Source organism: Microtus oregoni, unplaced genomic scaffold, assembly GCF_018167655.1.
Source record: "Microtus oregoni isolate MIOR12 unplaced genomic scaffold, Mior012 000026F_ref0000081, whole genome shotgun sequence".
NCBI lineage: Eukaryota > Metazoa > Chordata > Mammalia > Rodentia > Cricetidae > Microtus > Microtus oregoni.
The window spans coordinates 25203349-25226633 of NW_024543085.1; the positions used below are offsets into that span (position 1 = coordinate 25203349).

The window sequence follows — 23285 nt, forward strand, 5'->3', positions numbered from 1 at the left end:
CAAGTACTGAGATTAAAGGTGTATGCCACCATACCTGACCAAAAATTTTCTTTAAAAATATTAAAGCATTATAGTAACATATGGTAAAAGATATGAACAATGAAAGTGTTCATTGCTTTGTGACTGTATATTTAATAAATATTGGGTGCATCTATAAAATAGAGAAATGTGTAGAAGTTAAAAACAGATTCTCCAGTGGGGCGGTGTTGTAGGAGCTGTGGGCCTCTTCCCACAGCCCGGCTCCTGGCTGCCTGACTAGCTTTTGCCCCGAAATAACAACAGACAAATTGTATTCTTTTAAACACTACTTGGCCCATTATATCTAGCCTCTTCTTGGCTAACTCTCGCACTTGGACTAGCCCATTTCTAATAATGTGTGTAGCACCCCAAGGTGCGCTTACCGGGAAGATTCTAGCCTACGTCCATCCTGGGTCGGAGCTTCATCGTGTCTGCCCTGGCGATGAGCTGCATGGTGTCTGTCTGAGGTGTCTTACCTCACTTCCTCTTCCTACCAGCATTCTGTTCTGTTTACTCCACCCACCTATGTTCTAACCTATGAGACCAAGCAGTTTATTTATTAATTAACCAATGACCTTCCTCCATCAGGGCGGTGGTGGTGCACGCCTTTAATCCCAGCACTGGGGGGGGGGGGGCAGAGGCAGGCAAATCCCTGTGAGTTCAAGGCCAGCCTAGTCTATAAGAGCTAGTTCCAGGACAGCTAGGACTGTTATACAGAAAAAGCCTGTCTTGGAAAAAACAAAACAAAACCAAAACAACAACAACAAAAAACAACAGAGATTCTCTATAGATGCTGAGAGGGAAAACTGAGATTAGAGCTATATGGTGAGCTACTGCCATCTGTGTAGGAAAAGAAACATTAGGCCCCTCTACACCCAAATCTCTAAAGAATGCACAAGTAAGACTTCCCTCCAGAGAGTAATCAGATGCGTAAGAAAAGGGGTAGAAATAGGCCAACTTCACTGTACACTACCTCTTAGGCGTTGTGGCAGGAACCTGTTACTTAAGTTTAGAAAGGGGGTGGAGGGCAAAGAATAAAACCCAGATTTTGTTTTTGGTTTTTTTTTTTTTTTTTTTTTTGGTTTTTCGAGACAGGGTTTCTCTGTAGCTTTGGTGCCAATCCCAGAACTAGCTCTTGTAGACCAGGCTGGCCTCGAACTCCCAGAGATCCGCCTGCCTCTGCCTCCCGAGTGCTGGGTAAAACCCAGATTTTAAAAAATGTGTTTTACAGGGTTTTCAGGAGAATAAATGAGTTGTGTATATATCTGAAGTGTGCTTGGCACACAGTAGTGAGGGCTTTTCCTTCATCATATTTTCTAAGATCCCTACACAGGGATGGAGAGATGGCTCAGTGGTTAAGAACACTTGCTGCTCTTACAGAGGACCCAGTACACAGAGCAGGCAGATCTCCACCTGCAATTCCACCTCCCGTGATCTACCACCTCTTGCCTTCTTAGACATCCGCATTCACATGCACATACCACCTGCAGGCACATACCTACTCGTAATTAAAAGTAATAAAATACATCTTTAAAAAGTTACAACACATTAACTTAAGCTATTATACTATTCTGCCCTGGGTTGTTAGTTGCTTTTCCCTATAGCTAAGAAGATAATGTGCCCCACAAAGCTTTTATCTTCAGGTTCCAGGTATTTTCTAATTATATCAGGTTTGCAAGAGGTAACTTAAGCTATGGGTCGGTCTCAGTTTCTTACCTGTAAAATGAAGTAAAAGGATGAACTTTGCACTCTTTCTATATTCACTGTGTGTGGGCTTTAAAATCTAAAGCTATGGTTATAAACCAAAAAAAAAAAAAAAACTTTTATGCTTAGAATAACCCTTGGGCAAAGACCTGAGTCTGAACCAAGGATGAAATTGCAGAGTTTGTATATAAATATATGAAAGCACACACCAACCAGTCCAACTCTGCTGGATAGACATGATTTATTTTCATGCTGGGAAAGGGGCCAGCTTACTGATGAGATGCGACTGTACAAGATGCTCCAGGTGGCTCCATGAGACAGAGATGACATTCCATAAAAGCAAAGAACAACACGCACGCGCACACACACACACACACACACACACACACACACAGAGAGAGAGAGACAGAGAGAGAGAGACAGAGAGAGAGAGAGAGAGAGAGAGAGAGAGAGAGAGAGAGAGAGAAACTCCTTTGCTCTTCTCTGTTTTGTGGAAAGGAGAGGGAAGTAGATGTAACCTGTGAGTTACAGTCTACACAGATGAGATTTGCCTTATTATCTGTTCCTGTGTATCCTAAGTTAGAATTATGACCTACTTTACTTCAACTCACATACTCTGGCGCAGTTGTGTATTTATTCACACTGTTTCTCAACCCAGTTTCTCAGAATCATTTATCCCAAATCTCTAGCTTAGCCATTTTTACCAATTGCTTCAAAATGCTGTCGATGATGGGATTCTTGGTGCCAAGGGAGTTAGAGGTTAGAACATTTAACATACATTCAGCAAATGTCTGAGGACATTGCAGATAAAGAGTGCAAAGGTACCTAGATTTGGGTCTTAGGACTGCCTCAAATTAGCTGTGATCTTGGGTTAATCACTTGACATGCCTACGCTTGTTTCCTCAATTGTAAGGTGGTGATAATAAAAATGCTTACCACATAGGGTTGTTACAAGGATCAAGTTAGGTAGTACATGGCCAGCTACATTGTGTTTTGAATGTAGAATGCACTCTATAAATAGATTCCCTTTTAACATACTACCTTGATTAAAGGTACAGAGACGTAAAATCCTATGCTATTTCTGAAGCTGTAAGGAGTTAGATATACCTCATTTCTTCAAAACCCCTATCCATTGATTTTTTATCCAGTGTGCCCCCAGACTCCACAGATGTACAACAGTGTTCCTCGACTCTTGCCTTGGTAGTTTAATCTCTCCTGTTTCAGAACTGTTAGACTTTCCATGGTGGAAGCTGTATATTTTTTCAGCAAATATATATTTTCTGAATATAAGAGGTACCATGCTAAGTAAATAATGTAAGTCAGGAATGTAAGTCAGGTGTTTGTTCTCATGAAGCTTAAATTCTAGAAGGGAAAAGCAAAAAGTAAATGATTTCAAGTAGTGATAACTAGTTGAAGAAAGTAAAGGAAATGGGTACAGAGTAATGGGCCTCAGCTCCAATCAGGGAAGACTTAACTCATGTTTGATCCAAAACCTACAGAATAAGCTCTTTGGGTTGCGTATTAACTTTTTTTTTTTTTTGACAGGGTCTCACGTACTCCAAGTTAATCTTGAGCTCTTGATTTCCTGCCTCTGTCCCTCAAGTGCTGGGATAACAGGTGTGAACTGCCGCACCTGGCTGGCTTGGTTTATGTGTTTGGTCTTTTGTTCACATGCACGTTTGTGCACCATATACCTGTTGCCCTCGGAGGCCAGTCGGAGGCCAGAAGAGGGTGTCAGATCTGGAGCTGGAGTTACAGATGGTTTTGAGCCGCCATGGTTGAACCTAGGTTCTCTGGAATCAGCCAGTGCTCTTAACCTCTGAACCACTTCTCCAGTCACTGAGTGTAACACTTCTTCTCAGTTCCACCTGCTTGAAATATTGATTGTTTGTGCTTGCTTTCCAGCTTAGCATAGAATGTTACTCACTGAGTTTTAGTTTGAACATAGTCTGCATTTATTTGTTCTTAGATATAGCTCTGCTTTCCCTCTCCGTCCAAGTCAAATAAGCTCTTCAGTGAATTTTTTTTTGAATTTGTACTTATTTACTAATTTTCAGTTTTATTCTTTATATCCATGTTTTATTCTGACACTCAGGATTTTATGAGCAGAGGACTTTAATCTGTTAGCTTTCCTTTTTAGTGTGTGTCATTCATTTAATTACACTGCTTCGGTATATAAAAACTCTGGATTAGACTTCATTGTAAGCACAAGAGGTGTGTTACTCACCATAATAGATGATCTGAGACGTTTAGGCATAGTGAGAATATTGGAGATTACTTAGTTATGGTTAACAGAGGTAACTTTACTGTAAAATGAGGCTGAGCCTGGGTAAACTTCATTGTGTTACTTTTCTTCTTGCCGCATATCTGACAAGAAGGAACTTAAGGGGGAGGTTTAATTTGGCTCACAGTTTGAGGGATACCATTCAGTGTAGGGAGAGACACACGCCATGGGGCAGTGCTGTGGGACCACTCCTCTCACACTTCGATAGATTGGGAAGTAAAGCACTGGCAAGAAATTGGGTCTAACCATAAAACCCAAGGCTCATGCCCAGTAACTAACTTCTAGCATGGCTCTACCTTCTGAAGGTCCCACAGTCTTACAAAATAGTACAACAGCTGGAGACCAAGTGTTCAGACACTTCAGCACATACAAACCACAGCACACACATACTCTCCTTTCTGTTATGTTCTTGGTGGCAGATTGATGACCAGAGAAGTTTTCAGAGGTCATCCTCCTCATTGCTCTTAAAGCAGAATGTCTTTGATGATTTTGTCCTAAAGGGTTGGACTGCTGTTGCGCATTGTCCATAGTCTGGGGTTCATGTTTCTTGAAGGACCTCACTGGCAGTAGAAGGGTTAAAATGCACTTTTCTGTAGAGACCTGGGTTTCTTTATATGGTGTGGTGCAGAACATGCAGATAATGGGTAAATGGAATTGTTGATGACCAGAATTAAGCCAGGGGCTAGAAAGATGTCTCATTAATTAAGAGCAGAATATGTACTACTGTTTTTGTAGAGGCTCTGAGTTTGGTTCCCAGATCCCATATCAGGTGGCTTACAACTATCAATAATTCCACTTCTAGGGGACCTCTGTCATCTGTGGACTCTTGAACACACAACTAACTCTCTCTCTCTCTTACACACATTTTTCAAGAAGAGAATAAAAATAATTAAAAAATGATTAAGAACTAGTTTTTTTCAAAGATTACATTGCTGTACAAATCCCATAACAGTTATTTATTTTTAATTGCTTAAGTCACAGTTGGTTTTTATAATAAAGAGAAAGGGCTGGGGCGATGCTTCCATGGGCAAGAGCACTTATTCTCTATGCATGTGGACTTGAATGTGAATTTCCAGCTGCTCTGGGAAAAGTCAGGCTTGGCTGACCCTCCTATAACCCCAGCTCTGGGCAGCAGAGACAGGCAGATCATGAGGACTCTTTGCCTGGCCAGCCACCCTATCTCAAGGTAGTCATGTAGAGAGTGGTGGAGGAAAACAGTCGCCTCTGCTGTGGCCTTCGCAGCTGCAAGTCAGTGAGAGTCACTCTCTCAAGGGAATAAGACGGAAAGGATAGAGAAGATAACCCTAATTCTGCTATGGCATCCTCATTGCCATGCATGGGTGCATACACCTGCATGCACCAAGGTGGGGGGGTGCTACACATGGGGAGAGATGGAGGGAGGGAAGATCGAAATGACAGAAAAGAACAGAACCAGGGATGGTAAAGCACACCTGCACTTAGAGAGTCGAGGCCGTGGAATTACATACTCATAGAGAAACTGTAGATTTCAGTAGATTTTCATCACAAATTTGTCTCTTTGGAGTAGATTATTCTTTTCCATCTGTCAGAGAATTCACCTTATTTGTTAGTCTGCTCTTTTTTAGTATCTTTATTTCTGGAAATACCTTTAAAATCCCCCCTTTTTTCTATGAATTGTAAAAATTGAGTCTTTTAATCTTTAAAAAATACTGTATCTATTATTAAATCAACTGTATGTACTAATCTTGTGTTGCCCCTTAGGTGCTAAGAACTCTGTTGAATCAGAAAGCAATATTATTAGCTTGTAGTGGGCGTGGCTGAAGATAGAAGCATTGTAGACAAGATTAAATGAAATATTTAAACAGAATCAAAGTCCTTAGGAAACTTTGGCAAACTACAAAATATACCATCATGCATTCTGTTAGTATAGTAATGACATTATAATATCAAATAACATCTAGGAAGAATGATAGTGAAAAAAGACAAATGACATGTTAGCATTTTTGTTAAATGTCTTTTGGCTTTGAAAGGCCCCTGAAATAGAAGGGGAAGGTGGAGTGGAAATCCCCTTGGCAGTGGTAGATTATGAGATTACAAGGCCATGCACTTGTAAGAATGAGCTAACCTTTCTGACAAATCTGTTTGCAGGTGACAGTCGTGCCCACTTCCTTCATGGAGCCTTTGTTAGTTTCCAGACCTCACAGTGATACATCAGCACTACTTACTGACTCTCCCAGGGTGGTCTGTGATCTCCCAGTGTGTGTGTGTGGGGGGGTCCCAGTACCTTTTCCTAGGGTCCATGAAGTCAGTAATGTTGGTTGCTTTTCCAATCATGTTGACCTTTGTAGTAATGACACATGAGCAAAGATAAATGCATGAGTGCAAAACAGTGAAAGCAGACTTGTTAGTGTGGTCTTTGTTGTCGTTTATTTACAATTGAGAACTTGGTTTTTTGGTCTTAAAGAGATAGATTCACAGTTAAGATCACATACTGCTCTTTCAGAGGACCTGAGTTTAGTTTCCTAACACCCATGATGGCTTTGGCTTTGAAGGCACTTGTATGCCCATGTACAAATCACACACACAACACATTCACAATTAAAATTAATAAATCTAAAAAAAACTAAAGACAGTGTTTTCCAATCTCTGTTAGACTGCCTCTGATAAAAGTATTAATTTTATTAAATATCAACTCCAGCTCACAAGTCTTTGCTTTTTTTTTAAACATTTATTTATTTATTTATTTATTTATTATGTATACAATATTTTGTCTGTGTATGCCTGCAGGACAGAAGAGGGCACCAGACCCCATTACAGATGGTTGTGAGCCACCATGTGGTTGCTGGGAATTGAACTCAGGACCTTTGGAAGAGCAGACAATGCTCTTAACCTCCGAGCCATCTCTCCAGCCCCCTGTTTGTTGTTGTTGTTGTTTTTATATTTTTGGTTGTGAGCCTAGCCTTTAACAACTGAGCCCTCTCTCTAGCCCTGTTGTTTTTAATAATTTACTTATTTTTACTTTATGTACCTTGGTGTTTTGTCTACATGTATCTGTGTGAGGGTGTTGGGTCCCCTAGAATTGGAGTTACAGTTGTGAGCCACCACGTGGGTGCTGGGAATTGAACCCTGGTCCTCTGGAAGAGCAGTCAGTGCTCCCAACCGCTGAGCCTGTTTGTTGAAGGAGGAGCTGCAGGCTGTGTTCCGCCCGGCTCCCAGCCGCCTGGCTGGCTTTACCCAAAACTGTATTCTTTTAAACACTACCTGGCCCATTAGTTCCAGCCTCTTATTAGCTAATTCTCACATCTTGCTTTAACCCATATTTAATAATCTGTGTAGCACCACGAGGTGTAGCTTTCCAGGAAAGATCTTAACCTGCATCTGTGTCGGGTGGGAAAATCATGGCGACTGCCTGACTCGGCTTTCTTTCTCCCAGCATTCAGTTCTGTCTACTCTGCCTATCTAAGCTGCTGTCTTATCAATGGCCAATAATTCTAGCACTAAGGAGCTGAGAAAGGAGGGTTGCTAGGAGTTTGAGAAACCAGCCTAGTTTACAGGGGGATTTCCAGACCAGCCTAGGCTATGATGTGAGACCTTGCCTCAGAGCACCAGAAATTTAAAAAGGCAAATGTTGTAGACTTTACATGTCCACAGTGGAACTTTTGACTTCTGATGAATTTTTCTTTACCGTGCCGAAGTTTTACTCAGTAGTAAGCCATCACCAGCCTAGTCGTGCAGTGTAAAATCAAGTCCTTCTTAATTTGTCACCTCTCAAATCCAGTCTGTTAGCAAGTCTAATGAATTCTGCCCTCAGAATTACCTCACATCTGCCTGCTTCCCTCCATCTTCATTGCTGTCAGCGCTCCAGATAGCATGTCTTTGATCTGACCTATTGTATCAGCTTTCTGATGGAGCGTCCCTTCTTGCCAGTCTCTAATCCATCGCCACACAGCATAGATGTAAATATATATTGTTCTGTACTAGCCCCTGTTAAATGTAGTGGAAATCCAAGTTCCTGTAGTGCAGGTTGGCAGGGAATTCCCTGTATAGCTGAGATGAGATTGAACTTCAGGCCCTCCTACTTCCTTCCATGATGGTGCCCCTATACCATCATTTCTGGTTGTGTGGTGCTATGACTCAAACCCAGAGCCCCCTGCACTCTAGGTGCGCACTCTTCCAACTGAGGTGCATCCTAGTGCCCTCGGAGGCTATAAGAAGATGTCTGTTCCTTTGGAACTAGGCTCACAAGTAGTTGTTCACTGCCCTGGTGTGAGTAACCTCATTCTCTCTCTTGTCACTAAATTCCAGCCATATGAGCTGTCGTTTTCATCCTGTACACGTGTTCTTTCTTACTTCAGGTTTTTGCAGTTAGTATTGCCTTCGGTTCATTGAGTAAGTGGCCTCTGATCCTTCTGCTTCTGCTGTCTTTAAAGGCTCTCTGTGGCGATTCTCTTTCCTTCATACTTCTGCATGTTCATCATTTCCTTCATAGGACCCACCATGACTTGGATTTTTCATCCATTTTTATCACATTTATATATGTATGTTTGTGGGGGGCCAGGTGTGAGCAGGTGCACCCAGGCATACTGTGGTGCATGTGTAGAGGTCAGAAGACAGCTGTAAGAATCAGTTTTCTCTTCCTGCCGTGTGGGATGGAACTCAGGTTGTCAGGCTTGAACAACAAGTACCTTAAGTCACTGAGGCATTTTTTCCCCAGGCTTGTTTATTTATTTTTAATTATTTATTTCATTTGCTAGAAAAAGTAAGCAAACAACTAGCCGTGCTACAGTGAGAATATCTATTGGGGACATCATCGACTAAAGCCATCTAGTAGGCCATCATCTGAGACTAAAGCGCAAAAGTTTTAGATACAGTTTTGGAAATTACTTGCATATTTAAAACAAATGAAAGGCTGACCATGACACATGCCTTTAACCCCAGCACTCAGGAGACAGTAGCAGCCCACAACTGAAGAGGCAGAGGGGCTTACATAGGGCTTCTTAGGATGGAGTTTTCCCAGGGAGAAGATTGTCTGTTCATACCAGAGGCTCTGGGATTGGCCTTCAGCACCAACTTGAATCAGGGTAGTAGCACACAGGCCTGTAATACCAGCACTCCAGAGGCAGAAGCAAAAAGATCAGGAGTTTAAGTTCAGTCTTGGCCTAGCAAGGTTTTAGAAAACTACTTGAGACCCTGTCTCAGCACAATTCTAATATCCACCCTTTACTAATCTCATTACTTCTAGTCTCTCTGTGTGTAGGCTGAAAGGATCAGCCAAAGAAACCCATCCTGGCCCTGAAACCACAGCTAGCAAAAGAGACACTTTAGCTCTGAACCCAGAACCAAAGAAACACACCCTGACCTTGAAACCAGAGCCACAAATAATACACTTTGGCTCTGAAACCAGAGCCAGTGAAAGAAATACAGTTTGGCCCTGAAACCAGAGCTAGATCTGCCCCTGACCAACTGAACATGAAACCAACAAATCCCTGAGCAGGAAAACCAACCAGTCCCTGAGCACAAAATCTAGCACCCTGATCCTAAACCCAGAGCCAGTGAAAGAAACATACTCTGGCCCTGGAACCAGAACAAGCGAAAGAAACATTTTAGTCCTGAACCCAGAACCTAAGAAACACATCCTGACTCTGAAAACAGAGCCAAAGAAACACACTTTGGCCCTGGGACCAGAGCCAGTGAGAGAAATACACCTTGGCCCTGAAAGTAGAGCCAGAAGGCTAAAAAGGGCCAGTGAAAGAAACAGTTTGGCCCTGAAACCAGAGCCAACTTTGTCCCTGACCAACTAAACCAACCAATCCCTGAGCAGGAAAACTAACCACATCCATAGCCCATGGCAGAAGAGTTTGACTAGAATACCTTTGTTATAGAGAACTGTACTTAGAACCAAAATTAAAATGATTTAATAGAAGGAATGTGTAGCCCTTTCAGGCAAGAATCAGTTTCTGGCCTTTAAGTCAGAGTAAATTTATCTTGAAATCATCCACAGCATGGGACATAACAGCTCCCTCTGTTCTCAATCTTTGTTTGCAAACTTACCTACTATCCTAGTTTGCCTTCTGTATTACTGGGTTTTTTGTTGCTGTGAGGAGACATCATGATCAAGATAACTTACAGAAGAAAGAGTTTGTTGTGGCTCACAGCTCAAGAGGGTTAGAGTCCATAGCCATCATGACAGGGAGAATGGCAGCAGGCAGGCGTAATGCTGGAGCGCCAGCCGACAACATGAGAAGTACAGAGAGAGCACTAACTGGGAATAGAGAGGACTTTTGAAACCTCAAAGTGACACAGCTCCTCCAACAAGGCCACACGACCTCATCATTCCCAAACAGTTCTGCCAGCTAGGAACCAAATATTCAAAGATATGAGTCTGGGGTGGGGGGGTCATTCTCATTCAAACCTCCATAGTTTCTGTTGGTGTGATAAAACACTGGCCAGAACCAATCTGAGGAGGAAAGTTTCTTTGACGTACAAGTTATAGTTGATCGCCATCAAGGAAAGTCAAGACTAGAGAGAAACTGAAGCAGAGACAGTAGAGGAGTGCTGTTTGTTATCCCGTTCCCTTTGTCTTATTCAGCGATTTTTCTTATACATCTCAAGTTCACCTGCCCAGAGGTGGCAGTGGGCCCTCCTACATCAACTAACAATAAATAAATGCCCCACAGACATGTCCATAGGCCAAGCTGATGGACACCATATCTCAGTTGAGTTGCTTTCCTCCCAGAACTCTAGTTTGTCTCATGTTGACAGAAACCAACCAGCACAATTGACCTCTTATCAACTTGACATGCAAACACGTCACTGTCCAACCATAACCTTTTCTTTGTTGTTTGTCCCCAAGAACTAATGTTAATATCATAATGTAAAACACAGCCCAACTTGAAAAGTTCAGCAGTCTTTAAATTTTCAACACTCTAAATATCCAAGATCTCCGTTTTAAAAATCCAGTATCTCAATTATGGGCTCCTATAAAATCTAAAATAAGTTATATACTTCCTTATCCCAAGAGAGAATAGCAGAAACAGTGCACAAATTAGAATGAAGTCAAAGAAAAACCAGCATCCAGCAAACAAAATCTTTACTGTTAAGCATCTGGAACTTGCTCGGTATCTTCTGGGCTTCAAGAACTTGGACAGGCTCTGTCATCCAGCCCACATACAGCTTGTCTGGTAGGCTCAGGCTGGCACCACTGCCACTGTTGTTGGTAGTCTCCAATATGCAGGGTATCCATAGCAACTGAGATTGCACCTTTACCAATGGCCTCCTGGTTTCTCTTTACCTCATGATTCCAGGCCCCAGTGTCTCTCCACAACTCCTTCACTCCTGAGGTCTTCACTGCAACTGAGGCTGCACCTTTACCAGGAGCCTTTCCTAGCCCTTCACAGCACCAAGTCTCAACTTTCCATGACCTTCTTAATCTTGCAGCTCTCCTGCCACAAAAACTAGTACCACATGGGAGACACTTAGACATTACCAAGTTTGTCATCTTGAAATGTAGCCTTGGCCCCCTCTGAACCACAACTTCTGTGTGCCAACCCTGAGGAAATACTTCCCAGAAGATTCACCTAAATGATTCTAGTCTCTTATTCATAGCAGAGGCAGGAGCATCTCTGAGTTTGAGGCCAGCCTGGGCTACATAGTGATTTTCAGGACAGCCAGAACTAGATAATAGAGAGACCCCGTCTCAAAAAAGTGGCAATCAACAATTTTTGCTTCTTATATTTTTGTTTCTTAAATAAATAATACCTCATCCTAGGATACAAAAATATCCACTTTCTAATAATGGTTATGTTTAATTAATTTGCTTTGGAACTCATTGGAATGTTGTATATTTGGTTATCATGAGGAAAGCTGAAAAACCAATGGATAAAGTAATCAGATTCATTTTTTTGACAAGAGTGGCAGGCAGAGAGATGATAATAGTGCTTATCACAGACATCAGGACCATCGGGTAGAAGCTTTCAAGTGTGTGGAATCTGAATATTTATTATGTTGAAAGTAGTTCTTCCTTTCCATGATTTCTCAAGTTTGTTGTTTCACGTAATCTGGAGGCCCAGACTGGAGGTTGACCTAAAGTTGCTCTCGTCTGGCTGCTGCACTCTTCCTTGACCGTATCAGTTGCACTGTGAGCCATCTTCCCGGAGAGTAATTTTGTCACACCATTCTGCAGAGAGATTGCTGCCCTACTTAGAAACTTGCTTTGCTGCTACTTACCAATCTCCAGTTATTACTTGCCAGTTCTTTTTTTTTTCTAAAGCCAGTTTCTTTAACTCCCCTCCTCTAGTTCTTTGACAGTCCCCTCCTCTCAAAATTGATGTCACTCTCTCATGATTCATTGTGTGGAAGAATGAACCTCTTAGATATAAATTCTTTCGTCCCATTATCACCAAATCCATAAAGCTTTATAAGTGGGAGGGGGGAAAAACAGGATGGCTGCCTGTGCTCAGGCAAGAAACAGTGGAGAACTGAGCAGGACACAGGGCTTATATAGACTTTCTTGGGGAGGGTGGAACTTTCCAGGGTGGAGCTTTCAAGGGTGGAGGTTGGTAGATGTCACATCCAGAGATTGGGCTTTTTATTCTATAGGGTTGAGGGCAGGGTCCAGCAGTGAGGGCAGTTAGAGTGTTCTGTGGGTGGAAGCTGGCAGTTGGAGATACTTGGGGGAGGGGGCTGATGACTAGTGTGGCTTGAGGGGATTACAATTACTACTTACATAGCTTTTACATTTTATTATTTATTATGAACTATCTAGAAATATATTATACAGAAGACATACATTCTACATAATATGAGACCATTTACTTAAGTATCAGATTTTGATATGAGGGGGAGAAGGATCCTGGAAGCAGTCTCCACCACCAACTATTGAGGGAAGAATTATCTAATTAATCCCTGTTGATTCCAAAAGGTTTCTGAACACTTAAGGGACTCCCAAAAGTGAAGGACAAAGCTGGGCATAATGTCATATGCCTTTATCCTGAAACCCAGGGAGCTGAATTGCCACATGCTTGAAGCCAATCTTGGCCATCCAAGACTACATAGTAAGCTCTATCTAAAAGAGGAAAAAAGAAGAAGAAAATCACAGACCAGCTAGCCGCCACCCTCTAAATGAGTGCTGTAAGAATCTAAGGGAAATTAGTTAATTTCTCTAGATGATGGCTTCTGGGGTTACAGATATGCACAACCACACCTGAGCATAGGGTTTGATGCATCCTATCACAGAGCTCCATTGCCACCCTTAGACAACCCTGGTACTGGAATGCTCTTATCTGTGCGTGGAATATAGATGTATTGCCTTCTAAAATTTTATCAAGCTACAGTCTTTTGATTTGTGTCTTTTCAATGTAGATAAATTGTTTCTAGAAAATTTATTTAAAGGGAAAGAATATAGCGAAAACTCTGTATTTGACATGTGTTTAATAACAATACATTTCAGTATTTTACTTGCCACTTTCAACACCCATTTCTATAATAAAATTGAGAACCCTTAGTGCACATTTTTTTTCTGATTCTGATTTTTTTTTTTAAAGATTTCAAGAAGTTTTGAAGGTACAGCTTGACTTCTCTGTGAGGCAGATTTAGCTTGTGGGGCTAAGTGTGCAGCGAACTGAACCCTGACCTAAGTAGATCTGTGTTTGCTATGTCAGGAGAATTGTGGGATTAAGTCCACACTCCACTCCCAGGTTCTAAAAGACTTAAAGGAAATGAAGACAGTAGCTTGGGGCTCAAGTACACTCCAGTCTCTTAATTGCTTAGCTGAGAAGCCTGGTTAGATTGGTAAGTGCCAAGGAGGTCCCCTTAGCTGAGCTAGTTCCTACTTGGTTATACTTGCTCCTGTTTGTTTTGTCACTTTTTGTTTCCCTTTTTCTCCATTTTACCTTTGAGGGACCTGTCCTATATTTTTATTTTGTTTTATTTTATTATTTTCTCTGAGTTAACAGCTTATTTTGGCAGCATACATTCACTGCTAGTTTACTAAATGTTAGGCACTTGAAATACAAGAATAAGATCAGTGGTTTTCAACCTGGGGTCGTGACCCTTTGGGGAGGTCAGAGGACAACTTTCTGGAATCAGTTCTCACCTTCCATGTCTGTTTTGAGACTAGATCTCTGTGTCTTGCTGGTGCCTCCAGGTGAACTGGCCTGTGAACTGGGTGATTTTCCTGCCTTTGCCTCATGGTTTTATGTAGTGACACTGGGCTTGCATTATATGGGTTCAAGAAGTGCACAAGGTTCAGGCTTGCATGACAGGCATCCACTAAGCCATTTCCCTAGCTCTATTTGTTTGATACTTTGAGACAAGTTTTCACGCCCAAGTTGACCTCCCACTCACTGTGTAGCCAAGGCTGCCATAAACTTCTGATCTTTCTGTTTTATCTTCTGAGTTTTGGGATTATAGCATGCCACTGAGGCTAGTTTAGAATTCATTCCCAACCTAGACCAGGAGCTGAAAATGTGTACTGAAGGAATTTACAGCTAAGCATTTGCTCACTGTATGGAAAAAGGAGAATGTGGAGAGCTAGGGTTCTTGCAGAAGCCAAGGCAAAACATGCTAGGATTAGAACTTGATTTTGAGTACAGTGAGAAGGGGAACACAGTTTGGGAGCATTATAAACAAGAAAGTGATATGGTCAGATTTGAAACAAGCAAGCTGTTGATAGTTATGTATAAAACTAAGTTGAATTGAACATGCCAATCTACACAGGAGTGGAATTATCTCAGTTCTTCTCAGAGCTGCATCAGCTGAGACTTACTAAGTCAGATTAGAATTCTAAGATTTCAACAAATGTCTTTGGGTAGCATTGACTTTTAGATGGACATGATTATGGTCAGGCCTCAGGCAGCTGCTATTAGGAAGAAAGGAGATACAGCAAGAGACACGGTGGATTGTGTGTTCTTCCCTCTATTAGCCCCACTCTTCACACACACCAGTAACTCCTATATCTCCCTTTTCTTTCCACTTTAATGGAGCTTCTCTGATGTAACACTCCTAATACATGATCGGTGCTCCTACCACACCCCATACTGACCTTTTCTTGGATAATGCGTTTTCTTACATTGAATGATTGGCTGTCATGATGGGAGTTGAATCCAGGCCCTGTCTATGCTAGACAAGCATTTCACAGCTCTATTTCCCCTCCTGGTGCTGGAGATTGAACCTGTAGACATCTTGAAGGCAGGGACTGTCTCTAGGCTTCTAGCTCAAGGTAGACATCAGTGAATATTCATGGTTTGATTAAATGAATGAATTCACAACACAAGAAGAAAAGAGATTTGGGACTGAGGATGTAGTTGGTAGAGTACTTACTTGCCTAGAGGCTCAGGGTTTGATTCCCAGCCACTTAAAACTGTACTTCGTGCTGGGCAGTGGTGGCACACACCTTTAATCCCAGCACTCCTGCTCTACAAGAGCTAGTTCAAGGACAGGCTCCAAAGCTATAGAGAAACCCTGTTTTGAAAAACAAACAAACAAACAACAAAACTGTACTTGCTATTACATGCCTGTAATCCCAACACTTGGGAGGTAGAGACAGGAGGATCATTAGTTTGAAACCAATCTGGGCTACATGAGACTGTCTCAAATAAAACAACAAAAATTCAAAACTGGATTTGGGTGTGTTGGGAAACAGATTGTACATGTTATTAGCAATAATAATAAACTTTACACAGCACTGGCAGCTTTCAACTATGGTTCTGTTTGGTGTACTTTCTACCATCATTTGTTTTGCTACAGGGCTTCATGTAGTTCCCTTGAATGTCTTGTTCTCCAGCTTCTGCCTCCTTAGCAAGAGATTATTGATGTGTATCACTATGCCCAGCTGTGCTTTTTGTTTGGTTTTGCTTTCGTTTATCTGTTTGTTTGGGGTGTGTATGTGTGAGTGTATCTCTGTATGTGTGTGTATCTGTGAGTCTGTGTGTACATAACATGTACTGTGGTATTTGTATGGAAGTCAGAAGACAACTTTCAGGAGCTGGTTCTCTCTTTCCACTGTTTGGACCCCAGAAATTAACTCAGTTTGCTTGGCTTGCAGTAAGCGCTTTTACCCATTGAGCCCTCACCCCAGCGCCCAATTTCCCTTGAACAGATGAGAAAACAGACACAAGAAGAATAGGTAGTTTATTCAAGGTTACACAATAAGTGGAGAGATTTGACCAGGCAGTCTAGTTTGGGGACAATGTAGCTTCCTGGTACTGGATTTATATAAACATATATGTTAATCTTTATTTTAAAAATATAAAGACTAGAAAGATGGCTTAATAGTTAAGAGCACTTATTGCTCCTTCAAGGACCTAGGTTTGGTTCTCAGTACCCAGAGAGGAGTTCACAATCACCTGTAATTCCATTTCCAGGAGATCTGGTGCCTTCTTCTGGCTTCTGCAGGTACTGAACACATGTAGTGTACATGAATACATGCAGACAAATACTTATACACATAAAATAAAAACTTTAAAAGAAACCAACACTATAAAAATGGCATTATTATCATGTTTTAATGGGTGAGGAAACAAAGACACTAAAAGGTACATAGTTTGCCAGGCGGTGGTGGTGCACACCTTTAATCCCTGTACTCAGGAGGCAGAGGCAGGCGGATCTCTGTGAGTTGGAGGCCAGTCTGGTCTAAAGAATGAGTTCCAGGACAGTCTCCAAAGCTACACAGAGAAACCCTGTCTCAACCTGCCCCCCAAAAGTATATAGTTTGCCTGCAGACAATAGCCCAGTAAGTGCTGGAGCTAACTTAAAGACCTGTAAGTCTTTACCAGTAATGGCGATGTGTCCGTGTTGAATCTTCAGAACACAGGAGGGCTGAGTGGTGAGTGGATGGGGATGTAGACACGAGGGAGGCTCATGTCATGCTGTTGCATTAGCATTGGCATCTCACACTTGAAGAAGTGTGGAAGCATTCTCTTCTGACAAGATGCTTGAGGTAAACAACTTAGAAAGGAGGAAGGCATTTTGTGTCCTGGTTTCAGATGTTCATCTGTGATCATATGGCCACAGTGCTTTGGGCCTGTGGTGAGTGGCCAGACTTCCTGGCAGGAGTGCTTTTTGTTGTCTCATGGCAGTCAGGAAGCAAAGAAAGAGGAAGGGGCCAGGGTCCAGTATCCCCTTTTAAAGACACAGCCCCAAAAGCCCAGTACCTTCTAATTAGTCCCCTGCTCTTAAAGCTTCCACTACTTCCTAATACCACCAAAAGCAGGTGACCATAACCAGCCAGGGAGATCTGGGGCTTAACCATTCTAACCAGCCTCATAACTTAATAGACTGATCTTTGAACTCAGTGGATGGGAACTTTAGACTTTAATAACCAATAGCCATGTAACTAAAGATTCATGGCTACTTTTTCTTAAGGCCTCTGAGAAACTAAATGAATTAGAAATACTGACTGTTGGACCAAAATGTGTTGCTATTTCACAGTCTACTCTTTCCTTCAGTTTATCTTGAGAATCCTCAGGTGATTTCCAAAGTCTAATATAGCCGTGGTGATAATCTTAGGAGACCCTTTCATTCATTGTCCTGTGCCTTATGACTCTCCCACACAGTGACTTCTCTGATGCTAGTGCTTCTCTGGCCTCTAGAAACCCTAGCTTTCTGTCCTCTCAGCCCTGAGCACATGTTCACCCTGACTCTGCGTTAGCTGATTGATCTTGGAGGTTATGATCGCACTGTCAGGTCACCACTGGTTGGAGCACAGCTGGTACACATACAGGGCATTTAGCTGTCCTTGGAGTTAGAGTGAGCTTCTCCTGAGCTGTTTTGATGTAGGTGGCTTCTGGAGCTAGTGTGGTTTGTTGACATTGCTACTGCCTCGCCTAAATGTTCTATAATCATGTGTAGTAGTATCACTCTTGCTCGGGTTGTAGATGGTCCTTCTAGAACCCATCGTAGTGATTTGTAATTCTATTGGAATCAAGTTTCTAATGGACACCTACCCTATATCTTAGATCTTACATAGTTCACGTCATTTAATACACCCTAAGTTCTTAGATTAATAGCCATTGTGTTTTCATTTTAAAGGCAGTACAGAAAGGGAGAGGGTAAAGTTGTAGCTTTGAAATGAAGTATATTTTAGTTAAAATATACAAAAAAGTTATAATGTTTGCACTGCCAAAGTGGTATACTTTCTTGGGTTTATTGCTAACCATAGTGTCCTTCAAAGTCATTTGCCCCCATGGTTTACCACTACCATAAAGGTAGTGGTAAATGATTGTTCACTCAGTCATTATGCAGGGAATATAAACAAGAGTATCTGGTAACTTGCTGGTTGTTGAAATGTGTAAATCTAAGGGTTAGGCTCCCCTTCAGCAATAACACAGACTTTGACCTTGTTTTGTTCTTGAAGACTCCATTATGATGTAGATCAGAATAGTTTATAAGTGATTCAGATCAAGCTGTGGAGAGTAGATCGTTCCTGCAGAGGTGATACAATAAGGATTAAATACCTTTAAAAACCTCACCATGAAATAGGTCAGTAATATTAATCCTTATAAGATAATGTGCCAAATCCTATAAAATGGATGTAAACATTTTGAATATATTGATTTATGCAAGTTGTCCCTAGCATACAGAATTTTAGAACTTATGTGATAGTTTCTTAGGCTCCTCCTACAAGCCAGGCACTACAGTCAAGTCAGAGTTGGCTACACCCCTAGAAGTCTGCATCTAATGAACACATGGATGCAGCCACTATGGTGAAGAAGGCCAGGAATGGTGGTGTGGTCAAAGAATAATATTAAAGGAAAGAGACAGTCCTCATTTTAGGCGCGGTTCCGTGAGAACACTATTGTTCCAGCTGAATCTGGAGAGTCTGAAGGACTAAGGGTGAAGGAAGTAAGGGTATAAACTAAACACATTTGCTTTAGGAAATGTCGTGAGCAATGGCCTGAGGTGGGAAAGGACATGCACAGTGATGACATTATTTAAGAGATGACATTATTAATGGTAATTATGGCCTTAGTATATGTGCTCTTTCTAAAGTCCCCATCAGACTGGGAGATTACTGTTTAACTTTCATTTTTGGATTGGAAAACTGGTAGGATAGCAAGAATAAAGTGGCAGCATCTGGGTTCTCACCCATAGTTATCTGATTACAAAATCAGCTTGCTCATGGCTGCCATTTGTTTCCTCCCTCCACCGCAGGAAACAGCAGGTAATACAGCTCACCTGGTCTAGGCTGCTGGTCAGATATTGGAATTCTGCCTTCTCTGGCATCTTCCAACAGCTCTTCCTAAGTACTACAATGCTTTGCTCTGTTCCCATACCCACAGAATTCATTCTTTTAAGCTATGAAGGCCAGAGGTGAACAAGGCTGTAATAATAACTATATTATGATTATTAGCTTCTATTAAATTATCCTCTACATCAGAAATTAACACTGGTACTGGGCCAGCAAGATAGCTCACCAGGTAAAGGTGTTTGATGCACAAGCCTGGTGATCTGACGTCAAAACATGTCCTCTGCCCTCCACACATCTGCTTTGGCAACGCTTCTGTTCACATTCATCATGCAAATACATAATAACAATGAATATTTTTCCTTTACACAGCATCTCACTATGTAGCCCTGGCTGTCTTGGAACTCACTGTGTATGTAGATCAGACTGACCTCAGACTCACCGAAATCCACCTGCCTCCGTCTCCTGAGTGCTAGGATTATAGGCATGTGCCTCTTCGCCCAGCATTATTATTGCTGTTGTTACTGTTATTGTTACAGAGTCTCTGGTGGTTCCAGGTCCATGTTATTGGGCTTCCTATGGTAGGGACTGAATCTAACTAGGGCCTTGCACATGTTAGATAACTGCTTTACCATCTAGCAATACTCGGCCTTTTGTGGTACTCTTCCTGCTGTTGCTTTCTTGAACTGGCCTCATACTCACTATGTAGCTGAGAATAATCTTGAACTCATGATCATCTTGACTTCATCTCCTAACACTGGGATTACAGGAATGCACTGTCAGGCCTGTCATCTCCATGGTATTTTGCTCCTTCTCCAGGGTCTCACTATGTAGACCAAGTTGATCTCAAACTCTTTGATTCTCTCTCTACCTTTGTTTCCAGAGTGCTGTGATTACATGCTTGACCTCTATGGTACTCTTTTTTTTAATTAATTAAATTTATTAATTTATTTTACATCTGGACCAAAGTTTCCCTCCTTTCCCTTTCCTTCCCCTTCCCCCCTCCCCACTTCAATCCACTCCTGTTTCTGTTAAGAAGGAGGCAGGCCTCCCATGAGTATCAGCAAAGCATGGCATATCAAGTTGAAGTAGGACTAAGCTTCTGCCCCGTGTATTAAGGCTGGGCAAGGCAACCATGTATGAAGAATAGGTTCCCAGAAGCCAGCCAAAGCATTAGGGATAGCACCTGCTCCCACTACTAGGAGTCTCACAAGTAGACCAAGCTACACAACTAGGTCACACATATGTAGTGGACCTAGGTTGGTCCCATGCAGACTCCCTGGCTGTTGGTCCAGACTCTGTGAGCTTCTATGAGCCAGGTTAGTTGTTTCTGTGGTTCATTGTTACCTTGTGATGTCCTTGATGTCCCTGGCTTGTACAATCCTTCCTCCCACTCTTCTACAGGGTTCCCCGAGCTCAGCTCAATGTTTAGCTGTGGGTCTACATCTGTTTCTATCAGTTGCTGGATGAACTCTCAGTAATGACAATTGGGCTAGGCACCAATCTATTAGGCATCATTACACTGACTTCCCCACCCCGCCCCCAATCCTGTTTGGTTCTATCCTAGGTCTCTGGGTCCTTGCGCTCCAGGCAGTGTCAGGGGTGGGCTCACTCTCATGAGATGGGTCTGAGGCTGGACCAGTCATTGGTTGGTCACTCACACAATTTCTCCATGTCACCCTTATCCCCCCCCCCCCACACACACACACATTTCCCACAGGCATGACAGACTATAGGTCTGTAAGTCAAAGGTTGTGTGGCTGGGTCAGCATCCCAACCCCTCCACTGGAAGCTATGAATCCACCATTGCTAAGAGTCTTAGCTGGGGTCATCCTTGTGGATTCCTGGGAGTTTCCCTTGTACCAGGTTTCTGCGTGTCCCCCTTTCCAGTCATCTCGTTCAGTACTCTTCCCCTTCCATCTATCCCTCAGCCTGATCCTTCGTGTTCCCATCCCACCCAACCCAGTACACCCACAAGATCACTTCTATTTCCCATTTTCCATAAGATCCATGTGCTCCCCACTTGGGCCCTCCTTGTTACTTAGCCTTTGACAAAGTTCAAGAGACTTTCATGATAAAAGTCTTGAAAAGAGCAAGGATACGAGGGACATACCTAAACATAAAGGCAATATACAGCAAGCTGATAGCCAACAAAGATTACATGGAGAGAAACTTAAAGTAATTCCTCTAAAATCAGGGACAGGAGAAGGCTCTCCACTCTCTCCATATCTATTCATTATAGTACTTGATGTTTTAGCAAAAGCAATAAGATAACTTAAGGAAATCAAGAGGATACAGATTGGAAAGGAAGATGTCAAAGTGTCGCTATTTGCATATGATATGATAATATACATAAGTGACCCCAAACATTCTACCAGAGAACTCCTATAGCTGATAAACACCTTTAGGGATGTGCCTGGAGACAAAATTTACTCAAAAAAAATCAGTAACCTTCTTATATACAAATGATAAACAGGCTAAGCAAAAAATCAGGGGCACAACACCCTTCACAACAGTCACAAATAATACAAAATACCGGCACTCTTATTGGATAACAACCTCTAGGAATAAACTAAGCAAATATGTGATTTTATAAACACACAGACACGCACACACACACACACATATACTGTTTCTCAGGTTACATTTCTTTCCAGATTTCAGAAGGGAGGACACTTACCTGTATGGGAGAACATAATACAGAGCAACTGAGATCCTTTCTACTTAGATGGTTGCATGGGGTGGGGGACACTGTTGGCATCCTGTCTTCCTGATGCCAAAGCTGTGAGGAAAAATCAGCATTGGACTTGAGACACTTTTCTGAAAACCCTGGGTCTCCTGTATGCCCATGCTAGGGGTGGGGGTGGGTCCTGACTAGCTTCTGTGAAACATTTCAGTCTGCTTTGTGCTGTTTCTGCAACCAAGGCCCCTTAGACCTTCCTGTACATCCCACAGGGAGCCAGCAGAGGGAGCTGTGGTCCCAGAACTTTTTCAGCATTACTTAGAAGTTTTGACTTTGTAAAAACCATCTTCCCTGGCTTCATCAGAACGTCCGATGCAATAAGAATTAAACTTGAGATAGGTGGTGGTGCCAGCCCCCTGGTGGGAGCAGACAGGGATCTTCTGTAGCTGTTCGAACTTGAAAGCCATAAGGAACTCTGATTTCAAGGAAACGCCTGTTTACTGTACTGATCCAAATCAGCAGCTCTCAAGAAAGGGGAGTGCCTCCTTGACCTCATCTTTATTGATCTTGGTATCAGCACTGCCAGTGACGTGTCTGAGGGGCGGGAGAAAATTAACCAGGGCCTTATACTCAGGGAAGAAAGCCAGCCTACAGCCTGTTGCTGCAGGAAGTCCCCACAGAGGAGTGGGCTGGAGTACCTGCAGGAGCTGCAGTACAGAGCTTTGCAGCGGCTCTGATTTTAAGTGGCAGGCAGAGGCTTTGAGGTTGGCTGGTGAGAGATTTGCCAGGCGGCTGGCTCACAATCTTGATTTGAACAGGAAGCTTCTGTGAAAAGAGATAACAGCTTCTTTTAACCCCCAACCTTCTGAATCACTAGGCCGGGGTATTCTTTGGGCCCTCAGGTAACCCTGGCCTTTCCAAACCGGCTTTCCCTTTTGCTTCAGGACATACCTTACCCAAGCCTGCACTATGGAGGAGAAGTGGGACGGTAATGAGGGCACCTCTGCTTTTCACATGCCCGATTGGATGGTGAGTTCTCCTGTCCTTTGTCCTGTCTGCTGTTTCTTGATAACAAAGGAGAACCTTTTTCTGACAGGCGACAAGGACCATCTGTGGGAAGCCACTGTTGAGATCTCTGCTGGGAAAACAGTATTACTCCTCTGATTAACTTCTTTGCACTGGGTCCCTCCTGCTTCTTAATTGCCAGGGAAGCTGAAGGCCTGTTCAGGGCGGGCAGGCCAGGGCCAAGCCTGGCTGCTTGGGTGGGCAGGGGCTGACGTGTGTGACTGCACTACACAAATGGATTATTCTTCGATTGTTTTGTATTCTCTTTCAAGTTAACACTCAATTGTGCCTCGTGGCTGTGAAATAACAAAGAATACGGGAAAGGAGGACACAAACCTAGAACTTGTAAAAGTGTTGCATTCTCCAGT

At 42.5% G+C, this 23285-nt stretch overlaps 1 protein-coding gene across 7 annotated transcripts in view; it reads left to right on the forward strand.

Moving 5' to 3' along the window:
- The window catches only part of Ahcyl2 (adenosylhomocysteinase like 2), a 163110-nt gene that overhangs the window by 72391 nt on the left and 67434 nt on the right, over positions 1-23285 (forward strand). For 2 of the 7 annotated variants that reach the window (XM_041675332.1, XM_041675335.1), the window contains exons 1-2: positions 22488-22624; positions 22797-22881. The exons of 1 other annotated variant lie outside the window; for it this stretch is intronic. In XM_041675332.1, the coding sequence (XP_041531266.1) occupies positions 22822-22881 (60 nt within the window). In that variant the 5' untranslated portion in view covers positions 22488-22624; positions 22797-22821. Of the gene's footprint in view, positions 1-22487; positions 22882-23285 lie in introns of those variants that run through there. 4 more of the 7 variants (XM_041675333.1, XM_041675336.1, XM_041675331.1 and 1 more) reach the window with 2 other exon arrangements.